We start from the raw sequence: 18,674 nt of genomic DNA, 5'->3' as shown, positions 1-18,674 counted from the left end.
TCTATTAGTTAAAATAATAATAATATATTTTTTTTTAATAATAATAACTTTTTTCTATTTTTTTTATATTTTACAATTATACTGATCATATATTAATTAATAATTTAATTTTTAAGTGAGAGAAAGAAAGAGAAAGTGAGAAAAAGGGACTAGAAATGAATTACGCGTAACAAAACATAGAAGCAATTAATGATTTTAATTAATAAAATATACTTTTGGCTCCCAAACAGTAGATGCCAAATATGACTTTTGCCTTCCATTCACTGTAGCTCAAAATCTCACATTTTACCTTTTAGCTAGCTCAATGTAGGGGTGTTAATATAAAACTAGTCATAATTTGCAATTCACTGGCATTTGATTAGACCGATGCCAATGCTCTTAATCCTCAAACCAGAAATCGGGATTCTCTACAAATTTTTTAACTCAAATTTTTATGAGTGGAAAAGATATCAATATATAGACCCCTACTCTATTTAGTTATGAAATCACATTATTTATAGACAATGTTTTATAGTATGTGGGATCTACAAATTATGTCTATGCCTCTTCAAAACACTTCCTTCATTTTTATGTGAATAATAATGATTCTCTGCATGTGCTTTAAAGATAAAGGAAGTGCTTGATCCACAAAGTTATCTCGTAAAGTAAATTTATAAACTGATTTAATTTGATATAGTATATTAAATTATAAATTTTTTTTTATTATAACGTAAATTTATATTTGATATAGCATATTAAAATTTGTTTTTATAAAATCTGCCATTTTCCAAACTCCAAACTAGCAAATTAAATAGTTGTATAGTGTACCGCCACAACTAGACTAACAAGGAAACAAGGAAAGCCCAAATTAGACTGACCTTTAAACTTGGGATGGGCTTGCCTTATGACCCAAGAAAGCAGCAAGCCATGGCCCATGGCGACTATTGTATTGTATTCTTTTCTTTTTCCTGTTTTTTCTCCATTTAAGTGAGTCATGCCTCTCTCTCTCTCTCTCTCTCTATATATATATATATAATATTAAGATTAACGGCTAAACACTAAATAAATAAAAATATCTGAAAAAGAATGGACAAATTTTGGTTACATTGCTTAATTCCTTTCCAAATTGATTTGACAAATCACTAATATATATAGATATTAATAAATTTACAGAACCTGCACTTCATTAAGTACTAAACTATAACAATGCATTAGGCATGGATTGCATGCACTTTGGGGGTTTCCTTTGCACCTACACTAATTAATTAACAACATGATCACACCTCATTATTGGGTGCTATATATATATATATATATTGCCTATTGCCTATATATGTATATATTTTACACACACATACATGCACCTGAGATCTATGCATAAAATCTATCTATCTATCTATCTATATATATATATATATATATATATATATCTTCAACAGTCACTGAGGAAAGACTTTGGGTGCATTACTTCTCCATCTGATGAAGATTCTGAGTTGCCATAGTTGATAATCATGCCATTTTCAATTGGCGTGTTATAGTTTATTATCCAGTCATGACTATACCCACTCTCATGTACTGATGATCCACTGCCTAACCCATACGCCACTTGAGGATCAACAGGTCTTTCGGCAAGGAAGTTATACCCCGCGTCTTGGTGAAATATTGATTTCATTAGGCCTTGATGGTTGGGATATTGCTCGATCGTTTCACCTGTATATAATTTTTCATTTGTTTGTTACTAGAGAGATGCTACGCATTCTTCATCTTATATTTTGTCATCTCGAATCACACATTTTAAGTGATTTACACGTGAAATCACTCAAATTGTGTCATATCAATAAGTGTGATTAAGGATAACAAAATTTAGGATAAAGAACAGTATTGCTCAATTAAAGAGAAAAAATGCATATACTTGTAAAGACAATTGAATATATACCTTGCGTTAGTACTAAGTCAGTAGTAGTCTCTTCCACCTCTTGCAAGGAACTCCAATTTTCATATGCTATCCTTGTCGAGTTCTCAATATAGGTCTGCAAATACCAACAACAACAACAAGAACACACATTGATTTTAGACCATTAATAAGTAAGCTAGCCACTATTTGAGATTTGCATGCATGCATGAACATGATCATGATGATGATAGCTTGCTAAACAAACGACTTGGAAAACGCATCAGCCTGGCTTGGTATAGATGAAATAGATCATAATTAAATCGATCATGCATACCTTGTTCAAATCCCTAGCGTGGTATAGTTGCCCATCAATTTCAGCCTTAACAAGTTGGCATACAGGATTCAAGAAGATGGCAAGGTTATTTCCCTTTAGAAGGTACAATTTGTTGCCCAAAACGCATGTCCTAGCATGCTTTATTGTTGCGTCCCACATCTTATCAGACATTCCAGTACCTAAAATCTGTTGGCAAAACAATATTTTTCCATTATAATTTGGAAGAGCACGAAGGTTTTAAATATATATACACTTCTAATTTCGATTTAATTTAGGATAAATATGAAACATACGTTTCTAAGTTTTGGGGCGTCGACAACAGACAATTTCAGGAAGTCTTGTACACTGTTAATGCCCTGAGATTGCAGCTTCTTATGGAAAGCTCCCTCTTTCCCAATCTTCTGTAGGCGCCAAACTTCATCGTTCAACATTGGTGGATGATGCTTCTTGTACACTTCAAAACAGATTAAAATTTCATGATGATGATCAGTTCATGCCTTTATATTATTTTATGTCTATTCATTCTAAATTATCTTATTATATCTTTATTCACTCATACTGATGTGACACATATTTTAAATGGTTTTATATGATAATCACTTAAAAAATATATATACAATGTCGTTATAAATAAGACAAAAAAAAGGGATCTTATAAGTTAATTAGCTAATGTTACCAAACATCACGTACAGACTGCCGGCTAAACGTGTAAAGAAATGAAATTAATGACAATAATAAAATAAATGACAAGGCAAGGTTTCTTTGCATCGGATGGATGTGATTGATCAACAACATATGGTGTTTTATATATCTTATGGTTTGCCAAAGTTATATGGTCTGATTCGCATAACCCCAACCTCTAAAATAGAGGTTTGGAGTTCGAAACGACCTCCCCTAAATGTATTAATGGTTTGAAACATTGCAACTTGGGCAATTAATGGAACTTGGAAACATATGTCGAGCATCGATCTTTCCCGACAAATATATAATTTGGAAGTAATAGAGACAAAACTATTGGCGTTATATTGACTAAAAGTCCTTGTTAATTTGGTTTGGAGGAGTGAAAGGGAAATGTTCCAATGTCCATTTTGATTATATATACAGCTAATTGGTGACTTTTAAATGAATGGAAACCCAATGGAAGTCATGTCTTTTCTATTTTATTATATGTGGGACCGGACCTTCTTAACGACAGTACTCTAATCATGAAGTTGTAATCATATATATGAACAAATTAAAGGAAATCATATACAAAAACTAGTTGATACAATAATGGTCATGATCATTCAAGTTCCCAAATCTGCCATGAGACTTCAAGATGATTAACAGGGAATAACTAAGGTCACTATATATATATATATATATATATATATAATTAACTATAAGAAAAATAAGTATTTGTAACAGGTTTTTTGCAACGATAACGACTATTTATGATAAAAACAAACTCATTTTTTCAATAAATAATCATTTTCGTTGGAAATAATTAGTCACAAATTATAAGCAGTTTTCTGCTAGTACTAGATAAACATATTATGTTACTATCCAATCTTTTGAAACAAAATTATATTGATTTTAGCTTTTAATGTCAAAAAGTTTTATATAGACAACAATAATTGTTGTAGAACTCAGTATAATTTCATGTGTCTATCTGTCTCTCACTTGATACCCTCAATTTTAGATAAAAACTTGAAGAGATATTTTCATGTCCTGAACTAAAAGTATTGTAAGAAATAAACGATAATTAAGAAAAATAAACGATAATTAAGAAACTTACCTTCTCCACGATGATCTTTGACGACAAAAGCTTCAGTCATGGCTTCATAAATTCTAGCACCTTGATGGTTGCTTCCTGGAGAAACTTTTGCACCGATCCTGAATTTCCGGCTCCGGATCCAGCTTGAGTTGTCTGTGAACTCTATATCTCCAGCAATAGTAGCGATCCCTTCCCTCATGGTGATAGATACCTCTCCGGCAAGCAATGGCCTCTTGCCAGTTCTCTCCTTTACGATTTTGCTATCGTATTCTTCAGCAGTCCAAGCATCACAATCACCAAGAGGAAAGTCACCGTCGAGAACAACAATTTCTATTTTGATTGGGTGAGCAAAATTCACAAGACCCATTCGATCAGTACCGGCAACACTTGTGTCTACGAGGAGGACTTGAAGTGGGTTGTTTTCAATGTCCACAATCTTGCTTCCAGTGAATATGGGGAGTGAAAGATTCTTGCTGAAAATCAGTCGGAGACTTGATGGCTCCGGTGCAGCTTGGATTCGCAATGAAGGTGATCTGGTTATAGATAATTGGGAACATCTTTTTAGACCATTCTCCACCTCTTCTTTCACCTGAAAATTAAGTCCATGCATTAATTGAGTAAAATTTCGCACGAATAACTTCACAAAAGGCTGCCAATTAATACTTAAAAAGTATGGTTTTTCTTAATCAATGCAATATATATCCACTTTGGTAGGGGGTTATGTTCACCCACAAAACTTATTGTCATCATGATCAGGGCTTAGAGTTGTCCACGATAACATTATCCAGAATATGGAAAAAAAATCAATATCTCATGTAGTTTTTACCCAAAATTTAGGGCCTCAAGTAAAAAGAGATGAACACATGAAGGAAGTAGGTCTCACAAAGTCATTCGTTTATATCGATTTTTTGAGCATCATCAAACGCTCAACAAATTAAGTACTACTTCACATGTTCATGCATCTCTCTCACTTGAAACTCCCATCACCTGAATTTGAGGGGATATATCATTCACAGTTTCATTAATTTTTATATCCAAAGGTTCCTATAATATCAACAATATTCTCACTGATACATTAGGGCTCGAGTAATCAGCATGACAACGCATAATTAGCTAAGATCATGATCGCATACCACTCTTCTAAGCAAAGGTTCCAAGCTGTTTGAGAAAAGGTTCTGCAAGGAATTCACCATTACCACCTCTCCAATAACACTGTCAAAGATCATAAACATTAGACGACGTTTCCTTTGCAGCTTTGTAACATAACTAAGAAACAACTTTCTCTGCAGCTAAACTACTACTAATCAGAACGGGAAAAATGCAAATTGTAGGTAAGAAAAGCCATATGAATATACATACGAAGCAAAAGAATATCTGGGTTTCTTCCTTTTCTCGGCAGCTGCAGCTTGCAGCTGGTCTTCATTGGACGATTCGGATTCATTAAAAAAGCGTTTGGCCGCCATTTTCTACAGAACTTAACTCCAAAAACAATCAGAGAGAGAGAGAGATGTTGAAGGGTTTGATGAGTTTGATCAGCTGGGGAGAAGGGCATAGCTCTATATATATATATGTATAAGATGGGTCGAGTACTCAGAAGGTGAGTACTTCAATAAATAAATATTGATATATTCGGAAAAAAAGTGAAAAAAGAAAGAAGCTTCATGGAATCATGGAGGAAGCAGCTGGGTAAGATGGCACGCAGTCATGACCTTGACGTCAACCTTCTCCAAAGTCAACTTCTCTCTCTCTCTCTCTCTCTCTCTCTCTCTCTCTCTCTCTCTCTCTCTCTCTCTCTCTCTCTCTCCTTTGGTTTCGTGGGGCCTACTGATCATCTCAGTCATCCAACGGCTTAGATTCATCCTCGACGTTGTACACTCGTCCTACCAGTATACATGTGTATCTATGATCAGTGTGGTGTGTGTATATATATATATATATATATATATATATATATATATATAATATTATCATTATTATGTACACACATGAGAAATAGTTTGGTCAATTATACAAAGATAAATTTATAAAGTGACGTGATTACTTAATGTTGTACGTTAGATTGTCAAGTTAACTAGATTGTAAAATTATTTTTATCGTAAAGTATTAGATCTAACTGATCGCATGAAGCCACGTAGTTTATTTCTATATAATTTTTTTTTTTGTATGCAGTACTTATTTATTCATATATATATATATATATATATATATATGTGTGTGTGTATTTAACATATGTTGATTTGTTTATGTGAATTAGGTCATGGGAAGAAGTAGAAGCGAGCGTACAATTGTCAAGGAGTACTTCAGGTTCTCGGAAGGATCTGATCTAATATTTGTGGAATTTCAAAACTCACCAACCCTTTGTTTTCAACTATTTATATTAATTAGGTTATAAACCTATTATTATATATATATATATATTAATTTATTTAAGTGGGGTCTCAAATTAGATATGTATATTTAATTAGCCTGATCATGATGTGATCTATGCATTACGTACTTATTAGAATTCAATTTTATTTATGAACTAAAATAATTCTTAACTTAGTTTTTTATGTTTAGAAAATACATTGATACTGTCTTTATAGATCTTAACGTTATTATGTCAACATTATATATTTAGGTAATCATTTAACAGAAATAATGCCAAAAGCTCCTTTGCTGTACTTATAATTTCTCTTAACTGCCATTACCGGCTGTCATCTTCTTTTCACATAATTCCAAATTTAATTCTCTCTCAATATTTTGATGTTGATCTCTAATTTGCTGCAGATGGGAGATTTCTGTCTTACATACGTTGAAAGTTCTCAACCAGCTCGACCACTTGATAATTCCAATAAATATTTCATATGCTGCGTGGTCGATCGATCGTAAATTCTTTTATCTTTCCGGCTAGGAATATTCTAAAATGCTTTAACCATAAAAAAATTCAATAAAAATAAATCTACAAACTGATGTAGCGCTAGCTTATTAATATTGTATAAAGTTAATTGTATTGTAAAGTAGATATAACGTCGACGTATCATATGAAGTCATCATATCAATTTATGGGTTTACTTTTGTAGAATCTCTCAATGTATAAACTTTTTTGTCCAAAGATTTCTGTGTAGACGAGGTATATATATTTCATAATTTAAAAGAAAATACTCTAGCCACAAAAGGATTATACAAATTAAAAACAATCTTACAAATTGATATGGCTTAATGTGGTTCGTCAAATTATAAAGTTACTTTTATTGTAAATTAAATCTAACTGATTAAATAAAACTACATCAATTTGTGAGAATTAATTTTGTGTAATTTTTTATGGATGTAGCAGTAATCAAGGTAGATCTTTTATGGATCATGGATGCTATAAGAACTCGTATTTCCAATTAAAGAAATCTCTCTTGATTGCCCATCTGTAGTAGTCTATATATAATTTCTAAAAAATTTGATTGTGTATACATGACACTTGTCTTTTTATAATGAGAATTGTGCTACAACCACAAATAAATTTTACTAAATAAGCCTACAAACTGACATTATTTCATATGATACATTAGATCTATTTTATAATAAAAATAACTTTACAATTTAATGCACCACATCAAATCATAGAAATTTATGAATTTATTTTTGTGAAATCTATTTATGCCTAAAGTATTTATCTTTTATAACTGACTATGATATATGTGGCGAATTTATACCAGATATATATAATTTTTTGCTACCATAGTTTGGGCAAAGGGATCTTTGAGAAACTTTTTCAACCTCAGGGATTAGTTTGAAAAAAAGATAAAAATCCCAACAACAGTTACAACAGAAACAAGATCCTACAAATATCTATATATTAATAAAGTAACCAGAATTAATATAAAACAAAGTGTGAATAGATCAGTTCGATGATCTGCAGCTAGCTCGCGCTGCCCCCAGACTGCAAACGAAAGAACATTTCGAAGCAGTTGCAACGCACATGACATGCATATTCATATTGCGCCGCGCGCGTTCTCGATCTCATGGACCAAAAGCTAGCTAGCTGCATGCAGAACAAAGGTAACACGGTTTATCAAAACATCATCATGGCCGAGTGGAACCTACTCATATGGATCACAGTAACCCCACAAAAAATGTCGTTTTCTGTTGTATTTTCCATGAATCAGACTATCAGTAGTTGTCGGAATAGAGTTTATTAGGAAGAAAAAACGAGTGAAAGGACAAGCTAATAATTAATCTCATATGTGGAATTAATAAGTGCTTTTCCCGAGTTTAGAGTAATTGACACCAAATAACGTATCATATCAAATCACGTCAATTTATAATATCTTTTTAAAACTAAACATTTCTTATGATAATAATTTTGTCCGCAAGAACCTACTCATGAATTTCACAAATCATGAAATTTTGCCAAACTTTCAAACGAGAAGGAAAGGTACGTACGAGGCAGGCATGTTGGCAGAAAGGAGGTTGATATTGATAGAACTGATACTTTTCAACAAAGTGCTACATTTGCTTCCCTGAAAAAGACCCAACAGATCAAACAAAGATCTTATGTATATTTTAAAGGCTTAAAAAACAGGAGAAAATAAAGTGTGACTGCAAATAAACGAAAGAACAAACATTTCAAAGCATAGTTTCCATGCATATTCTCAACAAAACATGCATTAATATCTACGTATCAGTGTCTCTTGCCAATCATGTGGGATCAAATAAATCAGTGAAACGCGTGCAGATCCATATGCAGCGAAATTAATCAATGAGGTGCTTATAAGATCGATGTAACTGCGTACCGGTACCCCTACCCTGGTCCACTTCCTTTTCATTTGTCGGTGGCTTTGTCGCTTTTTGATAAATACACAACATTTTCCACAACACATTTCATTTTATTTCCAAGACTACTACTGCAATCAATTCTCCTTAGGCCATGACTCACGAGGCATTGTTAATGGTGGGTCTTGACTACAGAGTAAAATATATGTCCCACTAATTTGCACCAGCTAGCGGAGATACTGCAGACTACTGCACATTGTGCCGCGTTGTTCGATCGGAGATCATGAAGATCAGCCGGACCTATATATAAATTAATGCTTTGGATTCAAAACTCAAAAGGACAAAGGGGCCGGACCAAAAGGCCGGTGAGTTTTCCATTAATTAGTGCATAAACCCTAATACGGTTGCTTACGCGGTTAAGAAACATGGAGAGAAATTTCCAAATTATTATATGAATCAGATCGATGTCCCTACAAATTAATGTCGTTTTCTGTTGTATTTTCCATGAATCATTAGTTGTCGAAATGGACAACTTCTAGATCGTGGAAAGTGATGGACTTAATTTGAAGATCATGATTACTTGAAAAATCAGCCAACCAATTAAGTCCAAAAACGACATTGATGAGTCAATTGTTAGCTAATTAAGAGAACATTGAAAGGAGAGTAATTGTGTATATATACCTAAATTTATTTCATATTTCTGATCTTCATGTAGTTGAAAGGGAGAATATTAATAATATTTGCTAGCCTTGTTGCACATCATGTATTGATTGGGCTCGAAGACCCTTGATGGTGGTAACTCTGTTTTATCCTCTAATTAAATATAGTACTACAAGCAAAATGATTATTTGTAACGAGTTATTTATAATAAAAATAAATATTATTTTATTTGCATTGAAAAGGGCCGGATTTATTATGGTAGGAAATTGTCATTTTTGCAGCGAAAGACTGATTACAAATAAGCGTTTTTCTTATAATGTATATTACTTTTCATCAAATATAATCATTTTTTTACTCGGTGGCTTCTTGGGTGAGTGAGAAATTATCGTCTACATGATTTTCTTTGAAAATACATCCAATAGCTACCTAGGCTCTTAATTTTTTGTTACACCTTGTTGGTATTTTTAAATAAGTAAAAAATAAATATGTATGCGCGCAGTTAGTAGAAATAAATGGGTAATTGGTTAATTGGTTTTTTGAGATCGAACCACTGCAAGAAAAATAACTTTTGTGATGAATTATTTGAGACGAGAATAACTATTTGTAATAAAAACAGACTCATTTTAAAAGAAATAATTATTTTTTATAGAAAATAACTAATTACAAATAAACAATTTTTTTTTATAATGAACTAAAGCATGCACGTACGCACGCTTTTGCATGCAGTCTCATGTTGCATGGTGATGATAATCTTGGCAGTACCCTAACTAGCTCGAACCTGCTCATGAATTTCACATTAATCGTGAAATTCTACCGGACTTTCAAACGAAAAGGAAAAGTACATACGAGGCATGAAGCTGGCTACATATACGTCCTTGCTAGGAAGCAGAAAATGAGAGTACATGATATTGATGTTTTCGACAAAGTGCATATATGTTTCGCTGAAAATGATCAAAACAAACAAGAATATCATATGTATATATATTTAAGCAAGCAAACGAATGAACATTTGGAAGTAGTTTCCAGTCATATTCTCAGCAAAATTGGATCGAGATTTCTTATAATTATTTCTACATCTAAATAACTAGTACTACAACTCAAAGAGAGAGAGACAGAGCATGTAGAAGGTGCTGTTTCGGATAAAAAAAAATGTAGGAAATCTCAATCTAAGGGCATCCAGCTCATTGGTTTGGCAAAACGAGGAGGTTGGTTAAAATTTGTATAATTGATATAAAAAACATCTCATATTAAATTGGACAAATCTAAAATAATTTAAAATTTTGCTACAGTGGTTGGTCAAATATGGAGATCAACTACAATTGATTCACCAAACATTAAAATACTAATTTCTCACTCCAAACAAAAATTAAAATATTAGTTTCTCACTCGAGCAAAAATACTATTTGGTTTGTAATTAAGAAATTTAAATAGGATTTTAAATGAGTTTAATCAAATATTTTTTATTATTAGCATTAATTGACTTTTGAAAATATAATTTTTTAATATTAATTTAATTAGAATATAATTATTATTAACATTTAATTGGTAAAGATACAAAATGTGATAAAAATAAATTAAATAAAAAAATTATTAAATTAATAATATTTTATTATTATATAGAGAATTAATGAATAATCCAATGTGAAGGTTGAATTTAAATAAAATAGATAAATGTAAAAAAGTGTGATATTGGCTAAATTTTGAAGATTAATTTAGCCAAGCCAATGAGGATGCTAATAGATACAATTGATATGTAGATCTCATTATATTTAAGAGAAATACTTAAGTCACAAAAAAATTACACAAAAAAATTACATAAAAGTAATCTCACAAACTAATATTACTTTATATGATTAATCAGATTATAAAGTTATTTTTATTGTAAATTAGTATATCTAACGAATTATATAAAATTACATCAATTTGTGAGATTCTTTTGTATATATAATCTCTTTGTGACTATATCACTCATGTTTGGTATCGGCCACATGTATTATTCACAGAGAATTTATAATATGGTGGGAATATTGGCATACTCATGATTATCATTATAAGATTGGAGACTAGACATCGCATGCGTCGCGTTCTCGAGGACCAAGAGCTCGACCTACGGTTTGGCCGGACTCAAACGGGGACCAAAAGGCTGTGTTTCAATGTGCATATAATATTAAACCCTATTCACCATTGTTTAATATTCATATATATATGTATATATATATATATATACGCGCGCGCGCGCACGCACACAAAGCATTCTAACACGCGGTTAAGCTCAGAAAACAGACCCACCCACGTTCAAGAAGTAATAATAAAATATAGATTGGAGAAGTATGGAGAGAAACTTCCAAAGATGGAGACCACAAAATGTCTGTCTTTTGTATTTTCCAAGAATCATTAGTTGTCGGAATGGATTTACTAGGAAGAAGATGATGAATTTAGTGTGAAGATTATTAATTACTTGAAAAATCAGTTCATGATCTTTTATCCAACCAAATCCACAAACACCAAAGAGTTCTGTCCTCCATGTACTTTTTTTTTTTTTTTTTTTTTAAGAAATTCTATTCTCAAGCATGTATAATGTAGAGCACGTCTATACTAAATATGACATTATTTGCTTTAAAAGATAAATTTTAAAATTAAATCTTATAAATTAAATCTTATAATTTAAATAATATGGATATACTCTTTACAAGTAAGAGTTCTTTATTCGAAGGCCCATAATAATAGTAACCATATGCTTTGCCCTTTAATTAATGGACATTAATGCTAGGGTGCACTTCCAAATATGCACACGAGTGCAAATAGTCTTTTTCTTTTTTCTATTAAATATTTATTAAACATCTTTAATCATTAAAAAAAATATAAAATACAAATTTATTAATAGTCATTTTTTAAACCAGTAAGAAAAAATTAAAAAAAAATGAAAATTTGTCTAATAGGCTCTCTTGGCCTTGCCTTATCTATATTGGACTTACACCATAATCTCTTTTATTTTATTATTATTATTTTTTTAATGGAATAATCTCTTTTATTTGGTTTGACTCTTCGGGCTTATTTAATTTGGGCTAAATCATCCATATTTAATACCATCATCTTTTAATATGGTTTTCGCTTCCCAAATATGTTTTCATGCACCCTGTTTATTATTGCGTCAACAAATTTGAGAAATGAGACTTCTTCTCTTGTAATATGGACAATCTTATAATTAAACACCTTAAAATACTAAAAAGAGAATCGTGACATGCAAGAGAAGTGCTACAGTTACAAAGAGATCATCTCATAAAAATAAACTTACAAACTAACATAGTTTTATTTGATATATTAGATTTACTTTATAATAAAAGTAACTTTACAATTTAACGTACTACATCAAATTACGTCAGTCTGAAAATTTATTTTTATAAGATCTTTTTATGACTAAAACATTTCTCTTTTTATATTGATACAAACTTAAGTAGTCCATCTAAACTTTTAAAAGGGATAAAATTAGTAAATCTAAATTAAAAAGCCCTTACTAAAACAAGGCAGGCAGCAACCCTTTGTTTGATGATGACTGCACTCAATGGGCCAAAATAAAAAAAATAATCATGACAAAGTGTATGGTACATAAAGTATTGTCATTAAGTGGGCACTAATGTAGCCTTGGCCCCAATTCATGTAGCAGAAAAGGGCCGGAGGAAGTAATAAATATTTGGACAGAAGTTGACCCTTGGATCACTGATTAATTAAGATGAGATCTATCTTCACTATTATCTTAAGGAAAATGTTAGCTAGGGTTCACATTAAATATACATCCCAAATGTGTATATCAGTGCAAATAGTTTTTTTCTTTTTTCTTTTAATTATTTTTCAAACATCCTTAAAAAAATATAAATTTACTAATAGTCACTTCTTAAAAATATATAAAAAAATTTGAAATATATATATATATATATAAGCAGACACATTTTAAAGTCATACTATTACCAATTATGGAAATTTTTTAAGTTAATTTCAAGTTGGAGATATCATTAATTGATTTTCCAAGGCAAGTCTCTGTATATTTGATAACTCTAGCTCGCATCAGTCTATTGATCATATATTATAGACTCTGTCTTATTCTACCATGCATAGACAAGTTCATGTACAGCATGACTTCTTTTTTTATTAACTCTAGCTTGTAAACATATATATAGCTATTAAAGACAGACTCTTGAATAATGCTCATAAAAAACTCGTTATATAAGATTTTACAGCCGTGTGGACCCTTCATAAACATTTAGGTCTCGGTTTGTTTTCGTAAATGAGATGAGATGAGTTGAGATTAAAGTTAAAAGTTGAATAAAATCTTGTTTCTATCCAATTCCGTTAGATATCTAGAGAAATCTTACTTATGCTAATTCCTTTCATTGTTTGTATGCACAATTATTAACCAAGTTAAATCATGATCTAAACAAGTAAAGTTGTGTAAAAGATTACAAACATTAAAGCCACTTCTTTTTGTGCCCTAAAAATAAAGAGCGGTGCTACTTTGTTGCTCAAAGTAGCTCGCTCCAAGTGACCGCTAGGCCAAATTGGCCCTTTCATTTTTTTTTTTTTTTCAATTTTTTTATTCATATTTTTTTATCATTTTAAAACATTTTAAAAAAATATATAAAAAAATATCAATCCACTAATAGTCACTTCCTTAACTATTAAGTAAAAAAAATTAAAATACTTAAGGTGTCAAAATGAGGAGACAAGTTAAGTGGATAAAGTAGCATTTTTCAAAATTAAACTAATTATATATGTTTGTGTGTATTGGATGATGAATGTTCAAAGACCATCCTATCTATCTATGCAAATCATCAATTGAATTGAATTGCATAAGCTTTGGAGCAAATCTCAACAGCCTATCCAAAGCATGGAGAGTGAACTTCCTTGCAAACAAATGGCAGATATTGGTTCTCTTCCGCCCATTGTACTCACATTGGCTACCATTCCTTAACCTCTCCAAAAAATCAATGGTCACATCTGTTCTTAGAAACCTTGTTGGGTGGGGTCCACCCTTTGACCAGTCAACCCAAGTCAAAGTCCTATTTGAGTTCCTCTTCCAAAAATGGATGCTAACAAATGTGGGCAAGTAATGCTCATCCGAATAACAAGCGTTCTTGCAATGTCTTCCAAATATTGGGAAATACCTTTTATCCGAAATTACTTCAATGGCAAGCTCACGGTCCATCTCAAACCATTGGGCGCCTTTCCGCCATTGCTTGAGCATAATCATGGGACTCATTTTAGGGCTATATCGGCCTTGCCCCACCGGGCCCGGTAAATCATAGGCCTCCACGAAGGTTGTTTTCGAGCCTATAAGATAGTTGTATATCGTCGAGAAATTGAATAGAGGAATACACGACTCCGAGAGAAGCACAAAGCGTTGGTTCGACACGTCGAGAAGCGCATTGGCTAGCAGGCGGCGCTCCGCCTCCAACATGTTAAACTCTCCCCATCTCACAGCCTGAATAATTGAAATTAGACACTAATAGTAAGAAAATTGTTATAGACACAAAGTAAATCTGCAAATTGAGGTGACTTCATAGAATCCGTTAAATCTAATTTATAATAAAAATAATTTTACAATTTAACGTATCATATCAAGTCACATCATTTTTTAAGTTGACATTTGTGTAATCTCTTTATAATTAAAAAATATTTTTCCTAATGGTAATACTTGTGGTGCAAACTTAAAAGGATACAATAAGCCTAAAGTACCAAAACCATATGAAAAATAAACTAACAATCAAGCCCAAGTTTAAATTCCAGAAAAAAGCCCAATTAAAGATCCCATGTTTGGAACTTGAAAGGCTTTTACAAGGAATTTTCCCTTCTTTTTTTTTCAATTTTTTTGGTAAGAAACTTGCTATATATACCTTACAAAGTCTCACTGCTCAACAGAACTTTAATTTGTGGCACATGATCAGGGACAGAAGGAAGAAAAGAATCTAGAAAAGTTGGTTAATTTTGAAAGCAGAAAGACAAGGAATATTAAGAATTTTCAGGACGAATGAAATTTTCCTTTCCAGTTGCAAAAAGAGTAGAATCCAAGTAATGAATTAAACATATAGCTATCACAAAATAATCATAAAGGCAAAATGACCAACTCATGAGCAACTTAAGCGGATTCGGATAATCGATAATAATCTATCGATTATCGATCAGAATAAACTCGATCAATCCTCTCAATTTCACTTGAAATGTAGATCGGGGTCCATGTATATATAGGTTCCAAACAAAACTTGAATAATAAATGCAGAGAATTAAGGAATATCAATATTAAACTTCATGGAAGGATATGTTACTTTCTCACATCTCATACATAGAAAAATATAATATATGGTTAAGTATGTCAACTACATAAAAAATATACATGACATGATCTGCAGTGTCACATATGCTGTATATATAAGATTAAGCCTATGAATTTTCAAATTCATGTAATGGCCAAGCACAAGTTCACCTTTTACTTGATGTCAACATCCAAAGAATAAAAAATAAAAAACCTGCTTTTTCTCTTTAATGAAAAGCTTTGCACTCTCATGGCAAAAGAAATGACAAAAATAACGACTGCTAACATCGTTTGTAACTAAGAATTGCCCCTTAATTACACCAATACATGAACCTAAAAATGTCTGGCCTTGTTGCTCCATATATATTATATGCTAGCTGTTCAGTACTAACATGTATGCACCCATATTTTTGTAAGATTCTTGTTACTGATCATATATCAAGCACGTGTTCATCCGTCACTACAAGAAAATTATTTATTTGTAATCAATTATTTCCTGTCAAAATGAGTCTGTTTTTATTGCAAATAGTCATTTTCATTGTAAATAATACATCACAAATATTCATTTTTCTTGCCGTGAGTAATATTGATTAATGCTACCTTTAGGGTACTAAATTCAAGAGCTTTTATTATTATAAAGGAAATCGAAAGGTGAAAATGTGAGGTTATTTGTGTACATGTTTCTATTTTGGTTAAGTCATGCAACTAAAATGAATTGCCAGATTGTTTTCCTCACCTCGTGCTATATTCGTAATTATACGTTATTTGGTATGAACTATTTTCTGCCAAAATAAATATATTCTCGCCACAAATAACTCTTCATTAATACTCAGTTTTCTTGTAGTCGATCGATCGATGGAAACTAATTATTCTTCTTCTTTATTATTTTTTTTTTTTTTTAACATTATTCTTTAATGATTAGAATACAATATGCAGGTTTCACATAAAATACTAGAAAAAGGAAGAAGAAGAAGGAGATCAGGCAGAAAAAGAATATAATATATATACATACATACATATATATATATATACATACTGACCTTGCTCGGGATCCTCCGGCCATGAAATACAGAACCTTGGGGCTCTGTTCCATTGAAAGAAGGATTTGGGTGCACATATATAGAATACAGACCTTCATGTACTCCTTTAAAGAACAGCTCCCAGAGTGGAGCCAACAGCACAGGCCCTTTTGTCAAAAACATGAATGCAACTTTTGGGGTGCGATTAAATGGAAACTCAAGGATCCTAGGAACCATCGAAGCCCTCCAAAGCAACTCTTCGTCATCCATGTCGTGCATAATAACATGGGGTGGTTTCAAAAACTCTGTCAGCCCAACTCGGCTGCTAAGATTCATGTTGGCAGTTTTCAATGAGAGGCCGAAAGGAGCAGATGATGACATTTTAGGAGATATTGGAAGGAGGAGTTGATTGAGTTTCAGGGTGAAGGAGAAATCTCTGAGGTAGAAACTCATGAGAGTAAGTCCGAGGGCTAAACCGGAGCAAAAGATAAGAAAACAGGTGACAAGGTTTTGCAGATGCGCCATTTGAGTATTGAAGAGTAGTTTTGGGTGTGAAATTGCTGATGAACTTTGTACAAGTTTGTTCTTCATCGTGAGAGAGAGAGAGAGAGAGAGAGAGAGAGAGAGAGAGAGAGCTTCACGAAGCTTTAGGGCCTTAGGCTGCTTCTCTGTTCACAAAGATATATATTAATTGGCGCATCTGTTTAAAAAAATGTTAATTTTAAATTCTGTTTTTTTATTCTGTTAGTAATTTGATTCTAAATTCTAATTATCTGGATGTGGCCTTTTAATTAATGTGTATATATATATATAGGAATTCTATAAATAAATCATTATTTACTATCTCACATCTCCACATCGTATGAAACATACGCTCATATTCTATAAAAAAAAAAAAAAAAATTAAGTGTGAGGTATAGAAGTAATGAATAGTAACTGATACATAAAATTTATATATATAATAAATTATATATATGGGAAAAAATAAATTTTCTCGAACTTTTAAATTTTCAACTTGCTTGATGATCAAGTGATCTTTAAGATTAAATATATATTTTTTATTTTATTAATTTAAAATATTTTTTGAAACGAAAATGTAATTGAGAGTCAACCAAAAAATGAGAAGAGTTGGGCAGTTATAACTTATTAATTGAGTAGTGGCTATAAAGATTCATGCTTTAAACAAGATGTTCCCTCTGGGGTGGGTTTAATTCCATTAAATATTTGCCTTCTAATTATATCATCTGTTCTTTTGTCACACAAAATCAAATCCACCCCATTTTTTTTTTTTTCCTTTTTACATCCATTAAATCTTATTTTTGGGTGATATATATATATATATATATGAAAAATGGATAAAATATTTAAGAGTAATGATATGACTTTTTTTACAACTATTTATATAATCATGTTTTAAAATACGGATATTTATATTAAGGAATGCTGCGTTTATAAGTTATTTTATAAAAATATCCATCATTTAAAATATAATTATAAAAAATAATTGTATTTATCATTTTTTAAATGAGAAATATTTTAACTATAAAATGATTAGACAAAAGTAAACTTATAGAATGACATGATTTGACCTGATACATTGATTGTAAAATTATTTTTATTATAAAATAGATATAAAGTCATCCCAGCTTGTAAATTTATTTGTATATAATTTTAAAGCGGTGCTGCTCTGCCGCCTGAGTAACACTACTCATTATTATCGATAGTGGGTTTTGCAATTTTTTTTTTATTTTTCTATTCACATTTTTTTAATATATTTAAATATTTTTAAAAAATAAAAAAATATACTAATATATTTAAAATCATTTTCTTAATTACAAAGTAAAAATAAAAAATAAAAAAAATTTTCTAAACAATCACCTAGAGCGGTAACCTTGAGGCGGCAAAATAATTTTTTCCATAATTTTATGTGTATAATACTTCTATATCTATCTGTCACGTATCCTATATATATATATATATAT

General features: G+C 31.3%; 2 protein-coding genes across 2 annotated transcripts; both read right to left on the bottom strand.

Annotated features, from left to right (window-relative positions):
• Positions 1-1,074: 1,074 nt before the first annotated feature.
• LOC121245119 (protein SAR DEFICIENT 1-like) lies at positions 1,075-5,565 on the bottom strand. The gene is made up of 8 exons (XM_041143434.1): positions 5,323-5,565; positions 5,097-5,175; positions 3,985-4,552; positions 2,501-2,661; positions 2,208-2,393; positions 1,916-2,009; positions 1,404-1,689; positions 1,075-1,371 (listed from the first exon to the last, which is right to left on the bottom strand). Exons 1-7 carry the CDS (start codon positions 5,424-5,426, stop codon positions 1,412-1,414), a joined length of 1,470 nt encoding a protein of 489 aa, XP_040999368.1. The 5' UTR covers positions 5,427-5,565; the 3' UTR covers positions 1,075-1,371; positions 1,404-1,411.
• Positions 5,566-13,907: 8,342 nt separating this feature from the next.
• On the bottom strand, positions 13,908-17,303 carry LOC121245118 (glycosyltransferase BC10-like). The gene is made up of 2 exons (XM_041143433.1): positions 16,714-17,303; positions 13,908-14,845 (listed from the first exon to the last, which is right to left on the bottom strand). The coding sequence occupies exons 1-2, from the start codon at positions 17,281-17,283 to the stop codon at positions 14,180-14,182; spliced, it is 1,236 nt and encodes a 411-aa protein (XP_040999367.1). The 5' UTR covers positions 17,284-17,303; the 3' UTR covers positions 13,908-14,179.
• Positions 17,304-18,674: the final 1,371 nt, after the last annotated feature.

Source organism: Juglans microcarpa x Juglans regia, chromosome 8S (assembly GCF_004785595.1).
Source record: "Juglans microcarpa x Juglans regia isolate MS1-56 chromosome 8S, Jm3101_v1.0, whole genome shotgun sequence".
Classification (NCBI taxonomy): Eukaryota; Viridiplantae; Streptophyta; class Magnoliopsida; order Fagales; family Juglandaceae; genus Juglans; species Juglans microcarpa x Juglans regia.
The sequence above is the reverse complement of the archived record's forward strand: the minus strand, read 5'-3'. Positions and strand labels throughout refer to the sequence as shown.

What these genes read in the sequence shown, in the direction of transcription:
- LOC121245119 (XM_041143434.1), bottom strand. Translation starts at nt 5,426, where the DNA reads ATGGCGGCCAAACGCTTTTTTAATGAATCCGAATCGTCCAATGAAGAC. An exon ending in AACCTTTGCTTAGAAGAGTG is followed by an intron (nt 4,553 to 5,096) that starts GTATGCGATCAT and finishes CTTAATTTTCAG; the next exon opens with GTGAAAGAAGAGGTGGAGAA. An exon ending in TGACTTAGTACTAACGCAAG is followed by an intron (nt 1,690 to 1,915) that starts GTATATATTCAA and finishes AATTATATACAG; the next exon opens with GTGAAACGATCGAGCAATAT.
- LOC121245118 (XM_041143433.1), bottom strand. Translation starts at nt 17,283, where the DNA reads ATGAAGAACAAACTTGTACAAAGTTCATCAGCAATTTCACACCCAAAA. An exon ending in GCCGGAGGATCCCGAGCAAG is followed by an intron (nt 14,846 to 16,713) that starts GTCAGTATGTAT and finishes TCAATTATTCAG; the next exon opens with GCTGTGAGATGGGGAGAGTT.